General features: G+C 42.3%; 1 protein-coding gene across 1 annotated transcript in view; it reads left to right on the top strand.

The window, feature by feature from the left end:
* Window positions 1-23,685, top strand: part of EMILIN2 (elastin microfibril interfacer 2) — a gene marked incomplete at its 5' end in the record, with an annotated part of 32,920 nt that extends 9,235 nt beyond the window's left edge. Inside the window, 6 exons of the mRNA XM_009864815.1 lie at window positions 5,192-5,367; window positions 8,143-10,080; window positions 16,101-16,433; window positions 17,003-17,041; window positions 22,735-22,869; window positions 23,264-23,685. Of these exons, the coding sequence (XP_009863117.1) occupies window positions 5,192-5,367; window positions 8,143-10,080; window positions 16,101-16,433; window positions 17,003-17,041; window positions 22,735-22,869; window positions 23,264-23,601 (2,959 nt within the window). The remainder of the gene's footprint in view (window positions 1-5,191; window positions 5,368-8,142; window positions 10,081-16,100; window positions 16,434-17,002; window positions 17,042-22,734; window positions 22,870-23,263) is intronic.
* Between the last annotated feature and the right edge of the window lie 249 nt (window positions 23,686-23,934).

Raw genomic sequence — 23,934 nt, 5'->3', positions numbered from 1 at the left:
ATATTAAAAGTGGAGATTTGCATTAGTGTTCTGAGTGTGTTTTCTCATTTGATCAACATGTTGAATTTGTGGTGAAAGTAGTAGGCATTGGTAGTTGTAAGCCTGTTGTGGAAAGACCCCTAAACCCTAGCTGTTCTTATTTTCTCTGTTGCAAGGAAAGATTAGAGGCTGTGGAAATCACCCTTTTTTCCCTGCTTTCGAAAGGAATGATTTAATTTGTAGTATTTAGCTCAGTTCACCACAAAGATATGACCGTCATCTCGAGCTGGAGTCCCAAGAGAATGGGGTGTCTAGGCACAGTAAGTGCTGGTGAACTGTATTTAACTTTTAACCACGTAAGAATTATTATTTTTAAAAATATCTTTGAAATGCCTGTGAAAATGATTGTGTTTATTAACACTTGAACAGCAGAAATCCAGGTCAAATGGAATAGGATTTAATGTTTTACTATTTTTTAATTGTATTCCAGCATATACAGGCATTAAGAGACTTAAGAAACTTTTGTGGACCCTTTTGACCAAATTGCCTTCCTAGGTAACAGTGTAAATATTAACACCTACAAGGTAAAAGATGCGAAACTTGGACATGTTATGTTCTGACTCTATGTGTAACTCTATCCAGCTGCTCAAAGAAGGAACATGTCGACTCTCGGGCTACACTGGGTGCCTTCTGTATGTTTACATTTGTACGTTTTGTATGTTTGTTGTGACTATGAGTAAGTAATTGAATTCAGAATACTGCAAGTGTAAATAAAGACATGTCTGATCTGTATATTCTAGTAGCTCCCAGTCCTATGTCATTTAAATACATGGAATGACAAATTATTTTCAGGATGCAGCCCCTAGCAGAAAATTATAGTTTGTGTTGTTAGAACTCTGACCAAGAATATAACTTTTTGTAGTGCTGTTAAACTGTTACATCCTAGCAAAATTATGGAAGCCTCCAGCTCCAACAGTGAAATCCATTGAGTGAGCAAAGTTCTGGCTTTAAAGAACTTGGATGGTTGAGAATCTCCCTTGGGCTGGGTGCATGCAGGGCACTGGCATTTATCAATGCATCTGGACAGCGCTGGCACGATGACACCGCTCCTTGCACAGGCGACAGCTGCGTATGAAGCATATAGTTGGTAGAGAAGCCGTAGCAATGAAGCTGTGACTTCTAAGAAACTTTTATGTGACTGGATTCAAGTCAGAAGTGTGTTAGGATGAGTTCTTGTTGCCCAGCCTTGTGCCACTAGCCTTGCTGAAGTGAATGGGACTGTGTGATTCATTCAGCCACGCTGGAAGTATAGGGGAGCAGTAGTTCTTGGTAAGTAAATCCCAATTTTATTTCTGAGCCATCCATGGTCTTGTTACCATAGTTCAAGATGTGAAATATGAAAGTAGTCCTACATCCAGGTTTTGAAACATTTTGATTCTGGCTATTTTTGCTCTAGGAGAATTGTGGTTTAGGGTTCAGGTTAGTCAGTATTTGATGTGCCATAGCTGAAATTGAGACATCCAATTCATGCATTTGCTTGAGCTCTCAGACTTGCAAGAATTTGTAAGGAATAGACTGCTATGACATTTTAAAAGTTGTTTATATTTTATAATTTGGAATGGGACAGCAGTGTGCCCTTGTGGCCAAAAGGGCTAATGGGATCCTGGGGTGCATTAAGAAAAGTGTGTCCAGCAGGGTTCTCTTCCCCCTTTACTCTGTCCTGGTGACACCACACCTGGAATACTGTGTCCAGTTTTGGGCTCCCCAATTCAAGAGAGACAGGGGACTACTGGCGAGAGTGCCACAGAGAGCTATGAGGATGATCAAGGGACTTGAACATCTCTCCTATGAAGAGAGATTGAGAGAACTGGGGCTGTTTAGCCTTGAAAAGAGAAGGCTGAGAGGGGATCTTATTAACCTGTATAAATACCTGAGGAGCAGAGGTCCAGAGGAAGGTGCAAGTGTCTTCACAGTGATGCCCAGTAATAGGACAAGGAATACTGGGTGTAAGTTAGAACATAAGAAGTTCTGCCTCAGCATGAGGAGAAGCTTCTTTAGTGTGAGGGTGACAGAGCACTGGCACAGGCTGCCCAGGGAGGTTGTGGAGTCTCCTTCTCTGGAGACTTTTAAAACCCACCTGGATGCGTTCCTGTGTGGCTGCCCTAGGGGATCCTGCTCTGGCAGGGGGGTCGGACTAGGTGATCTTTTGAGGTCCTTCCAACCCCTAACATTCTGTGTTTCTATGATTCTTTTGCATTTCAAATAAATTTTGTATTAAATCATATTAAGACATTTAATGCCTGTTAGGGTCATGAAACTGAAATAAAAAAGGGCAATGCTGATCTTGCTTATTTTTTTATTTTTAAGATGGGGTTTGGAAAAGCTTTGTCATTTGTCAATATTAAAAATACTCAGCTTGATCCCTTTTAAGTTGTTTATATTCTTTTATGTTTGGTCATGTCTTATGATTTATCTCGATGTTTAAGTCATCTGAACATGTCTACATTGATGAACATCACTACAAGGAAGGTATAGAAAGAGAAGCTTGTAAAAAATATGAGAGGAATGGCAGAAATGGTAGAAGGAAAATTAATGTTCTATCTTTTGAGTGGAGTGCAAAATTTGCATAAAAGTAGTTCTTGTTCCTTTTATAACAGTTGTTTCAGCTATATTCTTAAAACTTTGTGAGCAAAAAATAGAGAAGCATGCTGGTGCTTAAAGATAATAGAAATACTGAAATTTTCAGGAAGGAGTTTGGCCCTGGAAGTATAAAGAGAAACACACACAAAGTTTGGAACAGTGAAGTGTTTTGTGGAAATCAGAGAAAAGTAGGTACGACTGTTTCCGGCATGTGAAAACTGATCTGGAAGTTCAAAGTTTGCATTTCAGTAATGTGGTGGTTGTGAGAGAAGTTGTAATGACTCTCAAACCCACTTCAAAACACTCAAGCATCCAGCTAATCCTGTTTCTCTTCTGACTCTGGCAGCTAGTTGGAAGGAAAGTAATCAAACCAAAATTAGCTACACGAGATGTGGTTTAATAATTCAGATAGGGGAGAAGGAAAAGGAAGTTTCTGGGTGGCCTGGATGCTGTCCTGCCCAACAGCGCCCTCTACATTGCACTCCTCCTCTATTTATTGCTTAAAGCACTTGACCTTGGCACTGACAGAACTTTACATTTGTAAACAAGATTCAGCAGATGTTTCAGTGAAAATTGCGAAAGAAATTGTAAGCTGGAGTACAGTCTTAAGCTGTTTCATGTATGATGTGGCAAAGGTAAAAAAGGATGGAAAAACCACTCCCAAGTTTACGTGTTCTGGGTCTGAGGCTCATTGGAATAAATCACTCTTTGGTCTAAAAACAGTTGGAAAAAATAAGATCTTGTCTCTAGTCAAAGCAACTTTTCCCTCTTAAATGAGAAATTGTAGATAACATAATATTGCAAAAGAATACCAAGTATTTATTTCCTGAGTGCAAAAATTGAATATATTGTGACAGAACTGGGAAAGATATGGTTGGAAAAGAAGCATTCATCATTCGTAGTTAACTTTTTAACTCCCTTGCCTAAAGTTTGCTAAGCAGTTTACCAAAAAGGGACAGCAAATGGCTAAGAGGTGTGGGGTGTTCTATTGAAATGATATATCTCAAAGTGAAAGATGCATAATAAAAAAGCCCACAACAGAATTACTTCAGCAGTTATTTTCATGCATGGTAAGAGGAGCTTTGAAGAATAAAAATTAAACTGTTACTTTGTGACTTTCGGTAGAAATCCTTGCACTGCCTGCGTAAGATTAAACTCTTTGTATTTGGTAGCTGATTACTGGTGATTTTTAAACAATGAGGGATTTTGGATATCAATACATGACAGTACTTAATAAAGCATGCAGTTGATTCTTGTATGATAGCGTGGCTACTTCTGGTGCCCATCCTGTACCGTATTTTCCCTGTCCCAAAATACACTCCCTGTGAGCCCAGCCAGACTGTGAGTGAAACCTGTTGCAGAGCTCCTGTTGAGTCCTTCACTGCTGTCCTGTATTTCTTCTGCTGATATTACTACTTTGGGGACACCTCAGCTGTGAGGTGAGCCTGTCGTTCATTAATGGATGCAAACTGTTGCTCTGATCTGAAATAATCTTAAGGAAAAGGAAAAGAAAGATCTGAAAATGCCCTAGGGAGGTTAGTAGTATGATACTAGTTTTATTCATAGAAAGGAATTTATGTGAGAAATCGTAGTAGCTTTTCTTTTGTTTCTGTGTGTTCCAGGTGTACCAGTTTATATAGCTCAGGTGGCACATCCCTGTTTTAATTACTTCTCTCATCTCTCAACCTGGAGTGAGCTGTACTTAACATTGATTTAGTTTTTATAAAACAGCGCAGATTCTGCTTCTGGTCTGGTGGGGCACTGTAGTGTCTGACATGCGACATGTGTGCTGAAGGGAAGTTATGGGAGAAGTCTATGATTAAAAGCAAGTTGAAGACCAGAATCGGTTTGCCATTATATGAACTTTTGAGTGATTAATTGAGGAAACTTAAGGTTGTATGTACAGTAATCTGTGTGTACGATAATCTGTTTGTCTGCAAGACCGTCTTCAACTTAACTAGTGAAGTGGGAAAGAGCATTTCATCTGACTCCTTCTTTCATGTCCCTATCTGACTCGTGCTTCCTGCGTTTTGTCCTTCCCTGGAATATCCCTCTTAGCGTTGACTGTTCCGTACATATGGATTCCAAGGAATACGCAGTGAAGACTGCGGAAGGACAAGTGGGACAAAGCAGGCAGAATTATTTTTTTGATGCCCAGAAGAGTTGGTGCAGAGCAGCCCTGTGGCTGTGTTTGCAATGAAAAGCAGTTAGAGGAAAAAGGTTTTGAATTTATGAAGTAATACACTGAATTTATGAAGTAATACACTGGTGGTCACTGTTACTCTCAGCAGTGTCTGATGAGTTGAAGACAACTCCCCACAACACGTTATCCCTCTGCTCATACATGAAAGCCCCTGTTCTGTGGCTGTATTTGCTTTCCCTGACATGACTGTGTCAACTGCAGGTAACTTTTAAAACCTCAAAAGAAACATTTGTTCATCTATTATTTGAAGGAGAAAATGAATCATAGATGAAAGTAATCAATTTTCGTTAAAAAAAGCCACAAACCACTTTTAGCTTTAATGTAAGTAACAGACTAGGTTATGGATCAAAATGCTTTATGTTTTGGCAGATACCGAACAAGTTTCAGACCTCGGTACACAGTTGCATATAAAACAGTAACGGAGCTGGAATGGAGATGTTGTCCCGGGTACAAAGGGGAAGACTGCAAAGAAGGCCCGGCGGAAAAACCAAACGCTGCTCGTCGTCCCGCAACGCCAGCGAGAGCTGTTGCAAAGAAAGGCTTGGGTAACTTTTTGTTTGAATTTTGGTATGCATGATCATGTCTGCTTTCTTGTTTTGTCTTTTAAGTATAAGAACCGCTATGGTTTCTATTAAACTCAACTCCTGGCAGGTACAGAAGCCATATGGAAGACACTGCGTGGTGGGAAAATAACAGCCAGCCTTGTTACAGAGAATTTCTGGAAGAATAACGGAGGTGTGGCTGTAGAACACTGGCCATAAATGTCAGATGGTTACTCGTGGCTCAGGAAAATCTTTGTGTTAATGTTGGGTTTTTTGGTAAGAATTTATGAGGCTTTTTTGTGGTTTCTTCAATATTCAGCCAAAAAAAAAAAAAAAGGTATATTTGAGAGGAGCTATTCCTGAAATGAAAAAGAAGAGGTACTAATTTTAATGGTGTATAATGGTCCCCAGCAGTTTCACAGTGTTTTGTTCGTTCAAGGGCTTGTACAGATTTTACAGATTTGTGTTAAATTACCTGGAGTAAGGGAATGATAAGCCTTGATTTCTGAAAAAATACCTGAAAGAATGAATGCTGTTTGTTTGTGTAAGGTACTGTCTTTTGAAAAGGTAAGAAGGAATGCTGTTACTCTGCAGTATTAGACCTTTTCTGCATTAACAAGAAATGATAAGCAGATGTTTCCTTCCGTAGGACTTTTTCCCAAAGTCATTGGACAACGTTGTTACGTATAGCTCTTAAGCAGATTTCCGCTTGAGCTTTTTGTGTGATGGAATGGATTGGGACCGAATATGTGATTTTTAAACCAGACCTGTAGATTATATACCTGCTTTAAAAATAAGCTTTTTAAGTATTTTGTTAGCCCACCTAAAATATTATTTCCAAAAGATGAGAATAAGCCACAGTGATATCTTTAAGTAACTTGCACACTGCTTATGTCTGCTCAGACCCTAAAAGAACTGTAATAGACCAGTGTGTATGTAATAGCTACACTCTGTTTGTGCATACTTTTTTATTGTTAAAAGAATTGGCCACCCTGCCAGTCTTGAAGAGTACATTTGTGACTTCATACCTTCTTCGTAATGTCTTTAAGCTGACATCCAGTTTAAAACTAAGAAAAATTCCAACTGCATGTCCTTCAGACCCTACCTTGGTGTTGCTCTCCGCTCTGTATCTGGCAAGCATAACATGAAACCAGTGCTGAAATTCTTTTGTCTGAAAACTTAACTGTTAGCACCACTTGTCATCTGAAAGAGGTATTCTAATGTTAACAACTTCCATATCTATTTTCTGTTGTATTTAAACAAGTATTTTTTCCTCTTTGCTACTGCTTCTTAACTTCATTCACTTTTTTTATGCCTGCAGTAGTATGCCTTCATTCTGCATAAGTCTTTGGATTATGCATTACATGAATGGTATCATGCAAAATCCCAATCAGGCTTATGCATGATGTATTTATAAACTGTACCCCACTGTGTATAATGGGCAAAGATACATGGGAGTATGCAGATATATTTGGTCGCGTGGATCTACACATTAAAGTGATATTAGATGTTCCTTAAACTGAAACGGTGGTCTAGCAGCAGGTTTTGTTGATATTAGATGATTATTTGGGATCACACTCAGTATCTTGACTTACTAGTGCCTCATTGCTGAGAATCCCAGAAAACAGAACTAGAGGGATGTAGAGGGGTCTGTTTATCCATCCCCGAAAGTAGGATCAGTTATGTTTGTCCAGCCTCTGGTGGTGGAAATTCTGCTGTTCATGTGGACAGTGTCTTCTGGCATTTCGCTTTCTGTACAGCTATCAGGCCACATCTTTACTTGCTCCAGCTGAAGCCCATTCTTCTTGTCCCATCCCTTCAGCAGCAGATATGGAAAATGATTTATTCCCTACAAGTCTGCAGATATCACTCCTCATTCTCCTATTTAGCCTAAATGAGTTTACTTTGGCTTTTCCCACAGTTCACGCTTTCCTGACCTCTGATAATGTTTCTTTTTTTCTTCTGGATTTTCTACAGTTGTTAAACATTTTACTTGAAACTGAACATCCAGAACTGTGCATGGCTCTGCAAATGAGATGCTGCCAATGACAAATGTATTGAAAGAATGATTTCAGATTTCTTAATTGATTTGTACTAGGTAAAACATAGATTGCAGCCAGAAAGTGGCTTCTGCCTTTTTCGTTCAGTGAGGATAGTGCTGGTGTTATTTTAATCTAACAATTTTGCATGTGTAAAGCTTATGATTTTAAACACATTTTTATTGCCTACTTAAATATCTGTCAGATAATTAGGTATTTTTTGAAGGAGGTGTCCTAACTGGAATATCTTGCAGAACTCCATCCTGTATATGCATTTGGACACTGGGCCAGCAAAATACTGGAGCACAAACCTACTTTAGGCACATAAATTGTTGCCACTTAGGTTTTCAGTGGGAATTCAGGAGCAGCATCTCCCAAATAATTGTTATAGGAGATGCAGTGGCTCTAAGGCGATTGTGTTGTGGTGTATATGGATCTGAAGTGGTCTGTTATATATGCTGTAGCTTAGATTCATTGCTAAACAAAAAGTGGGGTTCTGCTTGCTAATTCGTTATTTATTGCCATTGTCTCTTGGCAGGATTTGGTTACTGTGCTAAAACTTGCAGTTCAAGGTGTTGTGATAACATTTTAATTATAAACTACTGAAAACAGGAATGAGCATTATGCAATTTAAATCGTTATATGGCTTTAAGAAAAAGTTAAATTAGGTCAGCTGGTTAAAACAAATACCGCTGGGAACATTTACCTTCAGAGTTTGTCTGTTATTTCCATTAAACAGATGCAGAACCAACAGAAGTGCCGGAACCTCCACCATATGAGAAGAAAATGCAGTTTCTGGAGGATGAATTGTTTAGGCTTACACGATCAGTGCTTGAACTTCAATCCTCCGTGGCAGGTGTGAATGAAAACCTGAAGCTGACTGTCCAAGAGGATGCCAGTAAGATGTTGGTCACTTGGCTGAACAATCTTTATGACCGCCCAGAGCCCGATAGTGCGGTTGGTGGTGAAACAGACACCATTCGTCTGCCTGGACTCCTCAGCAATAAAGATCAAAAAGACCCTTTTATTGATTTTGAAATGGAAGATATAAAGTCTGAGCTAGCTGAGGTCAAAGAAGCCTTGAAGATAAAGAATGATGAGCTGGAAGAACTGAATGGAAAAGTAAAAGGTTATGAGGGACAATTAAAACAACTGCAGGAGGCAGCACGAGGACCTACAATAACAATGCCTGGTGACAATATATATAAGGAGTATATAGACTCAAAATTTGAGTCTCTCAGACAGGAAGTACTGGAAGGATTTGAAAAGAAAATGGCAGATCTCAAGAACTCTTGTGAATACAAACTACAGGATATCCAGCAGCAGTGTGATGACAATGAAAATAACTGTTCAGGAATAATTGATGTTATAAGAGGAAAAGAGAATGACTTGAGGAAAGAGATAAATACTCTCCGAACTCAGATTCCATCAAACAAGTCCAGCTGTTGCAAGGAAGGTGAGAGAAATGACTTTGACCAACAGATAAAAGATTTAGATAAGAAGATTGACAGAATTGCAGAAGCACACAGGATCTTGAACGTCAGAATAGATAATGAAATCAGTCGATTGTCAACTCCAGATCTAGAAGACATGTTTGGTGAGAGGTTGGAGGAGCTAGATGCAAGGATGAATGTTACGGAACGAAATGCTGAAGAGCATTGCTTTTATGTTGAGGAAACTCTCCGTGGGGCTATAGCTGCTGAGGTAGATGAATTGAGAGACTTGTTTGACCAGAAGCTGCGGGCACTAGAAGACAGACTGGGTGGCACTATTTTTGAGATCGCTAATACCACGGACCCGGATGGAATGTATCTTCATCCCGGGGCCATCTTGCCCAGTGACGCGGGATTTTCAAATGAGCACTTCACAGGAGAGATTAATTTCCTGAAGAGCAAGCTACTGTCACTTGAACACCTCTGTGGGCAGAAATGTCAGTCTGTACCACGAGGTGGTATGGAAGACCTTCAGAAAGAGCTAGAAAGTTGTAACAACAAATATGAGCATTTGTTTTTGAAAACAGAGAATAACTCTGTTCTCCTGCAATCTCTAAATAGCTCTCTTGATGATAAACTCAACTTAATTAAGGGTAACCAACGTGACATCCAGAAAATGCAGAGAGATGTACGTGTACTGCGCTATAGTCTGAATATCATGGATAAAGATGTGAAAAATCTTCAAGATGGCTTGAACAGCTGCAGGGAACAGCTTCTGGGTGTCAATTCTACCTGTAGAAAAACACAACGAGGTGTCTTCCGAAAAATCGATCAAATGCAGAGGACATTCGCAAATCAAACTGCTCATCCCAGCGACAGTTGCTGTGGCGAAATCAAGGAGAGACTGGAACAACTGAATGAGCACGTCCTACATGATTTTAACAAATGCAAAGACAAGACTCAAGGTAGCCACGAGGGTGTTTCCGATGTTGAGAGCAGAGTCTCGCGCATAGAAAAAGTTTGTGGCAAGCTGGACTCCGTCTCGAATAGCTTGCAGAACATCAAAGAAGGTCTGAATAAGCACGTGAGCAGCTTGTGGAACTGCGTCCGTGAAATGAATGGAACTCTAGCATCTCATTCCACAGATATTTCTAGCCTCAAAAATTCTGTCCAGCAGTTTTATGGTCAGGTCTCCAAAATCACAACGGATATTGAAGGTGTGCTGAAATCTCAGTCTGACACAAGTAAGTGGCGTTTTTTTCCTTCTTTTGATGCTTTTTTGTTGATGGTGGTGGTTTGTTTGTTGTTTTTTTTCAACTGGCTTCTTTCTGAATCGTTTATAAAGGAACTAAATGAGAGGAAAAATTTGACATGACATGATTTCTACTTTGTTTTTATAGTGACTCTAATTTTGGCTCTTTGCTGTAGAATGCCATAGAGGACTCTTGAGTGCTTTCAAAAGTATTCTCAGGGAAAAACAATTTTAAAAAGCCTTATGTTCTTCTATGTTTACTTTGAGCCAGAATAAAGAGAATGGGAAAACTAGTGTTTTGGGATAGTGAGTAATAGCTATCTGTGGGTGTTTTTCCAGTTATTTAATTTGAATATTTTTTTGGTTTTGTTTTATTTTGTTGTGTGAAATTATTCTTGACTCCTCGAGGGAAATTGAAAAGTAAATGGAGAAAACCCGAAGTCAAAGGAATTCAGATTTGTGATAAGAAAGATTCCCTATAAGTTTTGTTCTTAGCATGAGTTAATGATTGTAATTCAGCACGAACCCTTTGATTTAGGGCTTCTGCAAACAAGCTCTGGCGTATCTCAGTGTGTCAAAACGAGACTTCTGCTTCACAGCTCTCTTGGGAGTTTGCATTCCCACAGCATAGTTGGCAATAGGTGCTCACCCCAGCTGGCAGCACTTTCACACCTCAGCCGCTTCTGTTGTTAGTCCAACCAACATGTCAGCTCAAACCTACCTCCACTGGTGGTTTGAAGTTTGCATTAGAGCGGCTGAGGGGCAGAGGCACGTTCTCTTTGGCTCAAAAAGCTGTGAAAGGGCAGCCTCAATGTGTGGGTGAACCTTGCCATGAACACTTAGAGATCTTGCCAAATGCCACTTGCTTCCTGCTGCTGTTCTTGCTCCAGATTTCAGCAATGGTCTGTTTTTCCGAGAGAGTCGAAGTTTACAGAAGGAAGCTGAGCTCCCGTTCCTGTCGGCATGACGCAGAAACTTAGGAATTGGAGGGTGTTTTGAAACGGCACTCTTTGGTTGGTTGATGTTTCTGGTTTTAATTCTGTGCACATATGAAATAGATAAGAGACCAACTTCTGTGACTGGCCTTAAATCAGAAGAAGTGCTGAGGGAAGTGACTGTGGGCTGTTGCAGGTGATGGTAGTTGAGGGAGATCAGATGCAGAACTGTGAGTGCTCTTGTTTGAATTGACAAGTTCTGCTTCATGAAGGGTCTGAAAGTAATTTTCCAGGGAAGAATATCCTTCTCACTCTCAGGCAGACACATGAAAGACTGTGATGGATGTTTCTTTTGAGTGTTTAATTGTTTAAAATTAAATGTAGTGCACTACTTGACAGAAGAATCCTTCTGAGGTAAGAGGCTCTTGTGTGAAATTAAAAAACATCTATTTTTCTTCTTTAAAAGAAGAAGCAATGGGGGAATGGAATGGAGGGCATCCATAGTTCTCAGATAATTCTTTTGGTGAAATCTGGACTTAAATTCAACAGAGTGAGGACCTTCACCACTAGATCTTGCAGAAGTAGACCCAGGCCCCCTTCAAATGCAGTAGGATGTATCTACGTAATTCTATTTCTCTTCCATCTTGTCCAAAATAAATTTGCGCAAGGGACTGAAGTTGCAGAAATGTCCAAAATAAAACACAGTAACTTTTCTTCTGCTATTTAAGGCAAGTGTTCAAGCAGCCTCGGTGGTTGTACTTATCAGCCTCTTTTACGGCATAGTAAAGCATTATAAAGCCTCAGCGCACTGGGCTTTCTATAAAGTGACACCGTTCCAGGGCAGAGCTCTCCCTCCACCCACGGCGGGGTGTGCAGAGCCTGTGGCAGGACCCTGCTGTCACACCCGGGGTTGGTGCCCTCTGAGCATCCCCTGCTGCCGGGGGGGGCCTCTGGCCCTCGAAGGGTTTGCTTCAGTCACCGAATGTTTCCAATTACACTAATGCTGTCTGGCTCAGCGGATGGAGTAAGTTTTGATGTCTGAAGCTGCAGAAAGATTTTGGCCAAAGAGCCTTTTTTGGAAGCAGTTTGGGAGCCCTATTGTGTGAGTTGGGGTACAGCTTTAACTGTTTTTATGTCTGTGATCTGTACCATCGTCTCTGATACCAACATTATTTGAAGGGAAGACTCAGTCCTGGCTGTAGATTTGGTGTAGAGTTTCTTATGAGCTATTTGCCAGCATATCATAGTATTGAAATGATGTCATTTGACTTCAGAAGGGCCGGAACAGAAACAAGTTGCTACTAATAACAATTGTTGAGGGCAGGAAGGCAAAGATGTTGCGAGAAATACAATATAAAATCTTATCAACGCACTGTAAACTTGAGCAAAGTCAAATGACCCTTCTCTTAGGAATATGGCTGTGTTTTCTTCCAGTTTTTTTATTATGGGATTTCAAACTAACAAGCCAGGTTAGTGAATGATCGTATAACATATACAAACCCAGAGGCCAGAAACGAATTTAATTTGTATTAATTTCTGATGAAGGTGGTGCAGCATCCTGCCCCACACAGGCCAGTGGTGGCAGCAGGTGATGTTGTCTGCTCTAAGCATGCAGAGGACGGTGCACAATGTGCTCACCGAGGTGGTGTAATCCCTCAGCTCCTTGTCCCCATCAAATGGTGACTGTCCCCAGCTCCATATCTTGTAGCATCATTTGTTCTCATTGTGGTCCGTGGCTCTCTGTGGGCACATTTGCTCTTCAAATGGCACAAAACTGAAAGCCACGTTCAAGTCACTGGCCTTTTTCAACTTACTGCCCATTTGTATAGATTCATGAAGCTTTCTGGGAATTGGGAGTGTGGTCTTGCAGCCAGATACCGTGCTGGGAGTGTAGTTTGCTTTGGTTACGGTTATATGACCTGAACTGCAATTCCTCTGGTAATTGTCTCTGTAGCAGAGTTTTAAAGCACCAGCAAAGTGTTGTCTGCTGAAGTTACTGTCTAAGAAACCAAATGTGTGCTCTGTGTTACAGCACTGATGAAGGGCAACATAAAATCTTAGTGTTGTAGTGCAAACAGTCATACAGTGGTTTGTTCTGGGCTCCCTGGGAGCTTATGCAAAAGGGTGCAGTGTAACTTAATTGTTAAACCCGTTTAGTATCTGTAACAAAATTCAAGTCTGGTCTTTTTGGCTTCTTGTGAGTGCAGTCACAGATTTCTTTACTCGCTATGTTTTTTCTTCCCACACTTTGTTTCTGTGCGTTTTGGAGGCTGAGCAGAGCGTGGTTGGGGCGGAACGATACTAGAATCGGACACACCCCAGGATCCATTTGTCTCATGCATCCAGATCGCTGCTCATCTTCCTTCCCAGGAAATCATTCCTCCTTCAGTGAAGTAAAACTGCAGGTTAAAGCTGCCTGGCTGAATAAACCAAATAAAATATTTTTAAGAAGGGGAGGGGAACAAAAGCATTCTTATTTTCAGCCAAGGAGGGAAACGTTCTCTTCTGTTGCAGCTGCGGATGGCCATCCGAGAGTGGAAGCTGTTGTGTGCTGTGCTAACTGAACTGTCACTTACACCAGTGACAACAACTGGAGTGGGAAGGGTGCCACTGATGCAGAGAGTGTAACTGTTCTCAGCTCTGCGATGGTCTCGGCTCTGCTCTTTGCCCTCCCAGATAGATGGCAAGATGATGAGGAAGATTTCTGTTTTGCCTGCTGCTCAGCAAAGCTTAAGCAGGCCCACCTAGATTCATCCCAGCCTTCCTCAGGGGCTCTTTTCTCACTGCCTTGTGAATTCAAAACACGTTATGGATTTCAGTATTAGGACAGAGTGACTCCAGTGTTACCATCTTTATCTGGTGATTTATCGATACTTCGTCTTGCTATGATGTCTCTCAGTAGAAGAGGCCAAAAAGGTTGGTAAAGATGGCAGTCCAGATCCCTCTCACCCTACACGTACCTGATTACTGACACTTTAAGTTGAGCTTTAGGCAGGAAATTTTGGATTTAGTTTTATGGAAACGTAGTTGGATAATTCTGAATATTGCAATATTGATGTTGTGTGCAAGGAGACAGTTTGCACAGGATGTGAAATTTGCGCTGTTGATTGTTATTTAAAGGTTTGGAAAAGCAAGCAGAGAAATGTGTTCATCTTCCCTGTGTCAGCCCAACTCATTTTCTTAATAAAGCCCAGCTTAACTGACTAGAAAAATGACAGGTATGTGCATTGCAAGGTAAAATACTTGGTCAATTTGCGTTTCAAATGTGGTGAATCTGACTAATTTAGGTGAAGGTCTAAATGTATGCCACTGTGGACAGACTGAATTAACGACTCTTTGAAACAATTCATCTTGATAATTTAAGCCTTTTTAAAAAAAATTTCATAAGATTTTTTTCTTAGTCCTGAGATTTTTATGAAGATAATTTTAATCTGTGTAAAACGAACATTTCTTTCCTTAGTCCCCTGCCTTGCGGACAGAGTTACTGAGTGAGCTTTGTGGTGTGTTGCTTGTGTAAGTTTCAATTCTCATGGCAGTTAAAAGCCAGCCAGCAAAGCTCAGGGAGTTTTTTTCCTAGCAAATGGATGCAGGTGATGCAGGACTATGACTTCAGCCAGCCTCTGGGTGCTCTAGAATGCTTATGTGGACTTTTTATGAGGCTGAAAGCAAGAAATGAGATTCATGAGGGTGATGTGCAGGTGTTGAGTCGTCACGAGATGGCACGTGGGTTTCCAGTGACACCGTCTGGACTCGAGCGGTGCCTCATGGGCAATACCTGCGTGACTGGCTTGTAAGCTCTCACCCCAAGGTGCAGCATATGTCCCTCCTGGGGGTCCCCAGCTGTGCAGCAGAGCCAGGGGAAGCTTCACACCCTGTGTGCTTCCAGGCACAGCCGTTCGGTTTAGCTCCAGCCTCTCGTGAATTCACCCAGGCTGATTTTGGACTGTGACAAATGGAAGTGCTTCGGTCTGACCACTGAGATCTCAGAGCTATGGTCTCCACTGTGGGCCATGGCAAGCACCTCTGGTGTGATGAGTTGCATCAGATAAATTTGCAAGGGGATATTTGTCTGTTTCCCCAGAAACGCATTTCCATCCCTGTACCTAAAGCCATGCTTTAGTCTCAAAATGCAATGAAAATAACCAACTCCAAATGTTTAATTCAGAATGAAATTCTAATTATTCTGTGTCATTACACCTACTGAAGTCTCCACATTTGTAAATTCCTGTTCTTAATTTAGCTGTAACTCAACTTCATTCTTGGGGGGACATTACATCTCTAAATGTCATCTAGAAATTCCTTTTTTTGAAAAAGCCATAATCCCTATAAAGAGCTTAGACCTGGACCGGATACACAAATGTAACCATGTCAGCACTGTTCAACCCTGATGTCATATATGTTGGCTGCCCTATTGCAAAAAGCATTTAATGGTATCTCTTCTCTAAAACAATAAAGGCTTCTCTGGTAGATCATATCCTAGGGTTCATTGTCAGAAAAATATTAGTAATGGGATTATTTGGAATTTTAAGTTATTGCTTTTCAAAGTAGGGATAAAAAAAAAAAATCTGTGAGTTAGTGTTCATTTACTCAGGTTTTTTTTTTTCTGTGGATACTTTTATTTACAAAAGCACTAAAGGGTCAGCCCGGTGCTGGATGCTGTGTGAGTACAGAGTCAAAAGTAGGAGTGATGGGTGGGAGGGGTTTGGGAGAGCTGGAGTGAAGGGAGAGAGAACGAGCATGAAGTGGAGATGAGGGCACCTGTGGGAATAGGTGTGATACCCGCCTGCTTGTTGCAGAAAGCCAAAGCTGGACTAGCAGGTGAACGTTCATGGGTTATTTGAGTGCTGCTTGTCCTGTCTCCAGGCTGTCTTCATTCCTTTCCCTGTGCCACAGGCTGGGAAAGAGAGGAGCCTGTAGTATATGAGAGTGGAGCAGAGCTCTACTGGTGCGCTCTTGGGTCTGAGGAGAAAAGGTGACCTCAGATTGCATCCCGTTGTCTTTTTTAAAAGTGTGCAATTTTATATACTGTTTTAGGCCAATAATGCTCTATCTTTCCTTTTCTTTCGTCATTTTAAAGGGCGATCAGAAGCACCACAGCAGCCGTTGCCACCAAGACCACCTCTGCAGCCCCAGCCTGGCATATCCCTGCTGCCCTCAAGGCCAAGGATACAACCGCCGCGGCAGAGGACGCCCCTCCAGCCACCGCAGCCGAGGCCTCTTCCGCGCCCAGCGCTGCCGGGGTCAGGAGTTGTGCCGTTTCTGCCTGGAACAACTGGGATCATCCTGGAAACTGGAGAGGCAGGGCCTCCTGGCACTGTTTTAATGTCAGGACGAGGGCGGCTCAGGAGCGCGGATGGTCAGGCTGGTCAAAGCACCGTGCCCATTGCTGAGGGCTACGCTGGAGCACCAGGTGAGAGAACCAAACCGAGGGTGAATCGCTCCTGTTGAAGCACAGTGGGAATGCCAGGTCTTGCTAGAGGGGTGACACCGAGAGCTCTTGTGCTTCACCAGTCACCTTGCAGGCTTTCATGGAGGCCTGTTACAGCTGTCACCATCGGGAGCGGGCTCACAGCAGAGGCAGTTTGTGACTGCACCTTTGCAGCCTCCAGCTGGCTACAGAAGGAGGGGATACGGTGCCAGTTTTGTGGCCTTTTGCCAAGGCTGCAGAAAGCATGAGGTCAACAGGGCTGACATGAAATCCTCGGTAACTACCGCAGTCCTTGCCACTAGGGAAGGTTAATTTTATTTATTTTTTTTTTCTTGCCATAGTGCTTGCAGTGGATTTAGTCCATTGCAGTAAGAATTTGTTTTTCTTTGCTGTGTCTGCCCCAGCCTAACAATAATTGAGCATTGCATAGGAGATGCTATTTTGGTCACTTGCTGTTTGGTAACAAAGGCTGTTTTTCAGAAGGCTGCAGTGGTATTTTGTCATAATGTACTCCATTATGTGATATGACACATACTACTTCTTCTTTGTAGGATATCCAAAGTTATCTTCTCCTTCCACGGACTCGCAAGGTGAGGCAACTGTTTCCTATAGTTCTTTATGCAGTTCCTAAATTCTTTATGTAGATGCTTAATGTTTATTTCAGTCCCTGAAATCCATGGTTGAGAGAACAAAGTGTTGATTTTTAGTATTTAAGTGTAGTATTGAGAAAAATCTAACAGATTTTTACTATACCTAAACATTAAAACATAATCTGCATCCTTGGAAAATATGAGGGGTTTGAGATTTTGAAAAATAATTTATTTTTGGTTATTGTTACTTACTTCAGTGGTTTGTTTTAAATACAAAGGGTTTCTACTTCCTAGCAAATGTCAGTACTGACCTTTTTTTTCCTTTTAAATGAGGAAAATATATATTTCTTTGCAACAATTTTAATTTCTCTAATAAGGTAGGAGTAAGGCCAAGGTGAAGTTCTTGTATCTGAGCTAGTGCATGAGTTGGTCCTCCTCTTGGGAGAGTTTCTGGCTTTGTTGGAATCATGGGGACTCATCTTCCTGACTTCAGTGAAAGAAGGAATGCTGCCACTGACAACTGTAGTTTAAAAAAGGGGGCCGGTTAGCTCAGTGGTTTGAGCGTGGTGCTGGCAACAAGGACCAACACCGAGGCGGCGGGTTCGATTCTGGCTCGGTCCCCATGTGTTGCCTGGTCTAGTCGAGAGGTGGTGTCCCTGCCCAAAACAGGGAGGTTGGACTAGATGATCTCTGAGGTCCCTTCCAGCCTAGGCCATTCTATGATTCTGTGATTCTATTCTAAAAAGATTCCAAATGCAGTTTTCTTGGTTTGGGTGGGTTGATTTTTTTGTTTTTTATAGTTGTTAATATCACAGGTCATTTATGAATTTGTATGATAAACAGGTATAAATCTTATGTAGGATGTGCTAGTTGGCCTTGATAAATATATTGATTGGGTGCTGCCTGCCCTACAACCTTATACTCAAGATATTATCGAACCCTGGGGAATGGTATCCTGGATCAAAGTGAATATTCCCACACCCTCTTCGGAAAGAATGATTTCATGTATATTTGTTGAGGAAATAGGAGAAGTAGATGAACATAAAACGTTAGGGCTTTATGGCATCCAAAATCCTACCCTTGGGACTTAGTTGGATGATACGTGTCTTGAAGACTGGTCTGGGGACTGACAAAAAGAGTTGTAAAGAGTTCATACTGTAATTCTGGTATTTATACTTTCTAATTAAAAATCTGTTGTAGCCTTAAAGCAATCTTTTTGCATTTGGGGATTGCAGTGGCAAGAACAAGCAGCAGTAGATGAGGCTTCTGGAAGAGGATGAGAAGTAAAGAAACTTTCGTTTATCTTGATGCCAGCAAAACCAATATAGATGTCTAGATTTCTGTGATAAATGGGTTTCCTGGGGGGTTTCTTCCACTTTGTACATTCTACTGCCATTTGTAGACAGCAGGATTTTAATAAGCTTATGCTAGAACTGTGTGAAGCAGTAGGTGGATGTTGGAAGTGTTGAAAAGGCAGGGTGTGGCCAAACAGGGCTTGTTTCCTGCTTGGTGGAACATGTTCCAAGAAACGTAATCGCCCTGCCATCCAGAGAGAGGTGGGCTTGACCAAGGATTTTCTTTTCTGGATCCATGCCCCTCAAGATCTATCTAAATATAGGATGTACCTGCTGATCTGTCCTGTAACTTCCCCCCACATGCCTTGCAAACCCCAGTGGCAGGTACAGTCAGAGAAACCAGAGAAGTAAGGAAGGTGCAAACAGCTGTTACACTTCCTGTGGGGTTAAGAGTATTTGCATCCACGGTTCCTCATCATCCGTGTCTGCTTATAAAAGGCAAAGGGGCAGAACTCTGGGGCAGAATTCAGCAGTTAACAGTTGGGGAAGGGAAGATTTTTGGCTTATTGGGGGAGGAACTTAATGCTTAAACAAGGCATCAAGGAAGCCTTAATATCTAATTCATCCAAGGCCACAGTTTATGGTGTCTTTGCCCAGGACTTGCTGTGGTACTGAAATTCCAATCTGAAGAAGATGAGACTTTCTTGTACTGTAATTCCTAAAATAAGAGGCTTATGCTATTAAATTGGTCTTCTGAGTACTCTCTTTCATGTCTGTTTCTGAATAGCTTGTTACTGAAAAGCACTGCTCAGGAAGAAGTCTGTCCTCTGGGATTAAATGAGCCACTTCAGGGCTCTTCTTGAATGCTGAAGCATGATTTGCATACTTCCAATACTGAAGAATTTCTTGAGTTGTTCAGATGCATTAGCTATTTTGCTAATATGTTTGCCTGCATCATAAAATATAACTTTGTAGGTAAAGATCTTCAAGGATTTACAAGTGTTATTAATTGTTGTGTAAAGAACATCAGCAGCAAATGTTATTAAAGCACAGCAATTTTGCAGTTACAGGAACTTTTGTTTGCTGGAGCAAAGAGAATTGCAGAGGCAGAAATAATAAATTGGCTGATGATCGGGTCTGGGAACTGATGAGAAAATGCTTACATGATCCCCAGGTCATACAACTAGGCAAGGACAGAGCCAAGAAGAGGATTTAGACATTCTGATCAGCATACGAGAGGGTCACAGTAAAAAAAAACTCACTGCAAGCACAAATTGCGTTCCTCACCCTCCCCCTTCATGCAGTTTGTGCTGTGGCTTGTGTCCTTTACCCTGCAGCTTCAGTGGAGGGTGGTTGCTGCTCTCTAAAAAGAAACTCCTTGTACGCTGTAATAAAAAAACCAGCTGAGCTAATGAGCCTTACCGCTGTGCAAATGCTGCTGCATATATCTGTGCAGATAAAGGACTAATTTTGGTTCGGGTTTTTTAATTTCCACTTGTCTGATAGTTGACCATATTTACTTTCTTCATGTGACTCCAAGCAGCAAGCCGGTAGGACACATTTCAGGTATGAAGGCATGATGTTATTCTAATGAAATATTTATGTTGTTGTAGGTGGTCCTTGATTTGAAGGAGTTTAGTGAATACATAAATGGCCCTGCTGGAAAGTTCTGAGGCATGTTTAGCTTGCTCTTTTGATAAATGGACAGAGAGCAGTGTGCTTTTTAGTGCAGGTCAGTGGTCTAGCACAGGGGAAAGCGTGTTTGCTGACTTTGAGGTAAAGAACATGTGAACAACTGCACCAGTGGTTGTGTTTTGCTGCTGTTTACACAAAAGAACAGCGCAATTCACTGAAAGATGGGGTAGGAGATGGGTATTTGTGTAAGGAGCACAGGTAAGTGCTAGGGCAAACCTTCTGCTGCAGCGTGAAAGGTAAAGAGTTGTAAGAGATGTTACTAACAGACTTGGAAGAAAAGTAGCTGTGTCTTCGTAACATACAGAGTTATCAGCCACATCAGAAACATTGTGACTTAGCAGAGCAGTGCTGACGGGCCCAGCTTCATGGAGCGCTGGCTCGTGAAAATCAGTGGGGCTGTGTTGTGCTGTATGGCCACCCCATAAGCAGAGGGAATGTTCCTGAAAATGAGATGTGTTAGGGTCAAACAAGAGTGGGGGAAAAAAAACCGATGGGGGGTGATAAATTGATAATATTTTTGTCCCATTTGCTCTAGCTGAAATTATGCACTTTGCCCTCATTTAGATATAGGACTGTCGGCCAAGCAGAGGGAGTGTGACGTACCCTCCCTGCCCCTGCCATATGCAGAGGAGCCATAAGCGCATACCGACAAATGAGTGACATGCCTCTGGTCTCTCTTCTGTGTAGATTCTTGGAGAGTCTTGCTCAGTTGCTGAGCAATTGTCAGCAGCACCATCACACTCTATTACGTGTTTTCTCCTTTCATCTTGATAGAAGACGCCTATGCTGTCTCCTGTTCTGTTTTGCTTTATTTTTCCTTTTCTCCTTCTGGCTCTTGGGCTCAGTGGGAGGCATGAACTATGCTGAGAAGTCAAAACAGAGGTGGAGAACCAGAAATACAACTAGCAGATGGGTGGAAGTAGATGTAACCTAACAAAGACCACCCATGTATCTTCTGTGGTCTTTTGACTCCCCAGAATGCGTTACAGTAGCTAGAGACTGCCCTGAACACACATACCTGCTCCTGTTTACTTATATATTTAGATGTATGGATATGGATATATCTCAAGCGAAACCTTCTTGAATACAGAGGGGTTTTTTCCTTCCCCAGAAGCTGTAAAACTGTGGTTGAATCTTTCATGAAACGTTTTGTCTGCCTAGGAGTTTCTTTGTAAGAGCTGTGTGTGTGGTTCCTAGCTTTTAAACGTTCTCAAGCTTTTCCTGAGTTTTATAATTCCACAACACGAACTGCTTAAGTGAAACCAGTTTCCAAGCCTGGACCTTGCCTAGAGAAGCTGAACTTTGATCTTTGCATAGAGAAAGGTGTTTGCAAGTGGGGACATGTAAGAGAAGGTGGTTCACCTTTCTGTAAGAACCTTTTTGTTCCGCCATAGTGCCACTGAGAGCGTTGGTAGGACCTGTGAAAGCTTAGAACAGGCAGAGTTGCAGCTGGAAGCAGGGAGGAGAATAAGAGCATGGACACGTTGCGTCTTTACTGCGCCTCCTTATATTGCCCATCAAATGATCTACAAGATATTGAGACAGGTTTAAGATTTCTCCTTTGGACAATGACAGAAGGCGTGCTAAACTGAGCTGCAGATGTGAAGGAATTTAAGCAGCAAACTATTCTAGCAGCTAGTGCAGGAAAAACTTGAAGAAATCTGTGGTGAGCCAGGGCAGGAGTCACTTCCCTATTCAGATGACACCAACCCCAAGAGAACTGTAGCTACTGCAAAGGAAGAGCACAGTGTTTTTGGGCGGGCAGCAAATAGCTTGTGCCATCTGTGCAGTATGACTGCAGAGGAGAGAAGCCTTTCCCAGTGAGCCAACGAGAAGTTTATTGAGATGCGGTTTCAGTTGATTTGAGTCTCAGGATAAGCTGAGAATACAGAGAGATGTTTTCTCTAAGTAACATGGTGTTAAGGTGCTGGAGCTTTACAGAAGCTGCTTAAGTAAGTAGACTTCCTGCAATTAATTTTGGTCCTTTCAAATAACCTCAGCTTAGAGGAGCACCTGCAGGCATGCTGGCAGGTAGGACTAATGAAAAAGGGCTTCTGTCTGCTTTCTCAGCGTGAGACAAAATACTGAATAAGGAGATTTCCAAAGATACACGAGGCAGTTAATTCAAGCCCCTGAGGGAAATAGAGGTAGTTACTTGCCATTTCTGAAGTTGCAGATATATCCTTCCTCTTTTCTTCTCCTCCCACCCTCCATGCCAAGTTATTCAGTTAAGCCGTGTGCAGCTTCACACCATGACTGGGAAAGCCAGCACGTGCTGCACACCTTTAGCACTCCCACTGCCGTTGTGATAGTGACGGAGAGCGGAGATGTCCAACTGCAGCCTCAATCCCAAAGAAGGTCCGTGGCAGAAGTATTGAATTGAGAAGTGGCAGGATTTCCACTGCCAGCATTTACAAGCCGTGTACCTTTTCCTTAGAAGGAAAAAAAAAGGAAAAAAAAAGGAAAAAAAAAAGGAGGCTGTGGCCAAGGGGGGAATTTTATGGTGCTCATTAAATTTTATGGTGAGGCACCTGGGACCTGGGCCAGCAATACGTATTCTGCTAATTCTGGCACCCCTCAAGTGACAGCGTTAGTCCAAGTGGAGTATGTGCAGGAACAGAGGCACAGGATTATAAACCATCACAGGGAGAGGCCATGTTCTCATCCTGGCGTGACTCTGACTCATGTTGTTGCCCATTTTAGGATCTGCTGCCGCTGCGGCCTCTCTGGTGTCGTTTTCTGCCGGGCTCACACAGAAGCCTTTCTCCAGTGATGTCGGCGTGGTTCACTTTAACAAAGTGCTTGTGAATGACGGGGACTATTACAACCCCAATACAGGTAACAGCCAAAGAATGGACCCTCAGAGGTGCCAGGTGGGCAGTAGCGTGCGTTACCAGTGTCTGATGCTATCTCAGGCCTTGCTGGGTGCATTGGACAAACAACATAAATCCCTCTAAGCCAGACACACCGGAATAAAAGCTTCCTGTGGCTGCGGACAGGCACGCACTTTGCCACTGCTTGTTTTCCAGTAATCCCAAGGTCCAGCTCACCACTGCCTCTGCTCTGCCAGCGCAGTGGGTTGTGCTCCTCAGGCCAGCGGAGCCCAGGTAGCAGCGGTGATGTTTCTTGCTAACCCACGTCACTGCAGGTCAGCAGTCACTGGGGGAGAGAAGGGATCAGGTCTCTCCGTTTTGAGTAACTCCAAAAAGCTCAGTGTGTCTCTCCTCCGCAGGCATTTTCACATCGCCGTATGAAGGGCGCTACCTGATCACCGCGGTGCTGGCCCCAGAGAGAGATGAGTACGTAGAAGCGGTGCTGTCCGTCTCCAATGCAAGCGTGGCCCAGCTCCACACGGCTGGGTACAGAAGGGAACTGCTGGAGTATCACAAACCCTACTCGGGGAAACGGACCTGTGGTGGTCCTGGGACGTTCCACCTTGTTCTTCACCTCAAAGCAGGAGACGAAGTAAACGTCGTCGTAACGGGAGGCAAACTGGCCTACACAGACTCTGATGAAATGTACTCCACATTCAGTGGAGTTCTCCTTTATCCTTCCGTTTCTCATGTTTAGGTTTACCTTGAACAGGAGAGAGGGGTAAGATATTCAGAAGAAATTAAGTGTAATAAATTTAAAAGCTTTAATATATTCAGTTTATATATTTGATTTCAGCGATGGGTTTATAGGCTATGCCGAGACCTTTTCCTTGTCCTGTTTCCAGAGGTAGCTACAAAAGACATGTTTCTGTAGCTAAACTGACTCCTTTCCAGGCCCTTGTTTACCCACACAAGCAGAACAACTGTTAAACAACAGATACATTTTTAATAGATACTTATCCACTGTGCTCTTCCTGTTCCCTGTTCAGTTGCCTTTGCAGTCTTCTCCCTAGTTTATCAAATTGTCCCT

Source organism: Apaloderma vittatum, unplaced genomic scaffold (assembly GCF_000703405.1).
Source record: "Apaloderma vittatum isolate BGI_N311 unplaced genomic scaffold, ASM70340v1 scaffold852, whole genome shotgun sequence".
Classification (NCBI taxonomy): domain Eukaryota; kingdom Metazoa; phylum Chordata; class Aves; order Trogoniformes; family Trogonidae; genus Apaloderma; species Apaloderma vittatum.
Note: the sequence above shows the minus strand (reverse complement) of the source record. Positions and strands in the feature narration are given on the sequence as shown.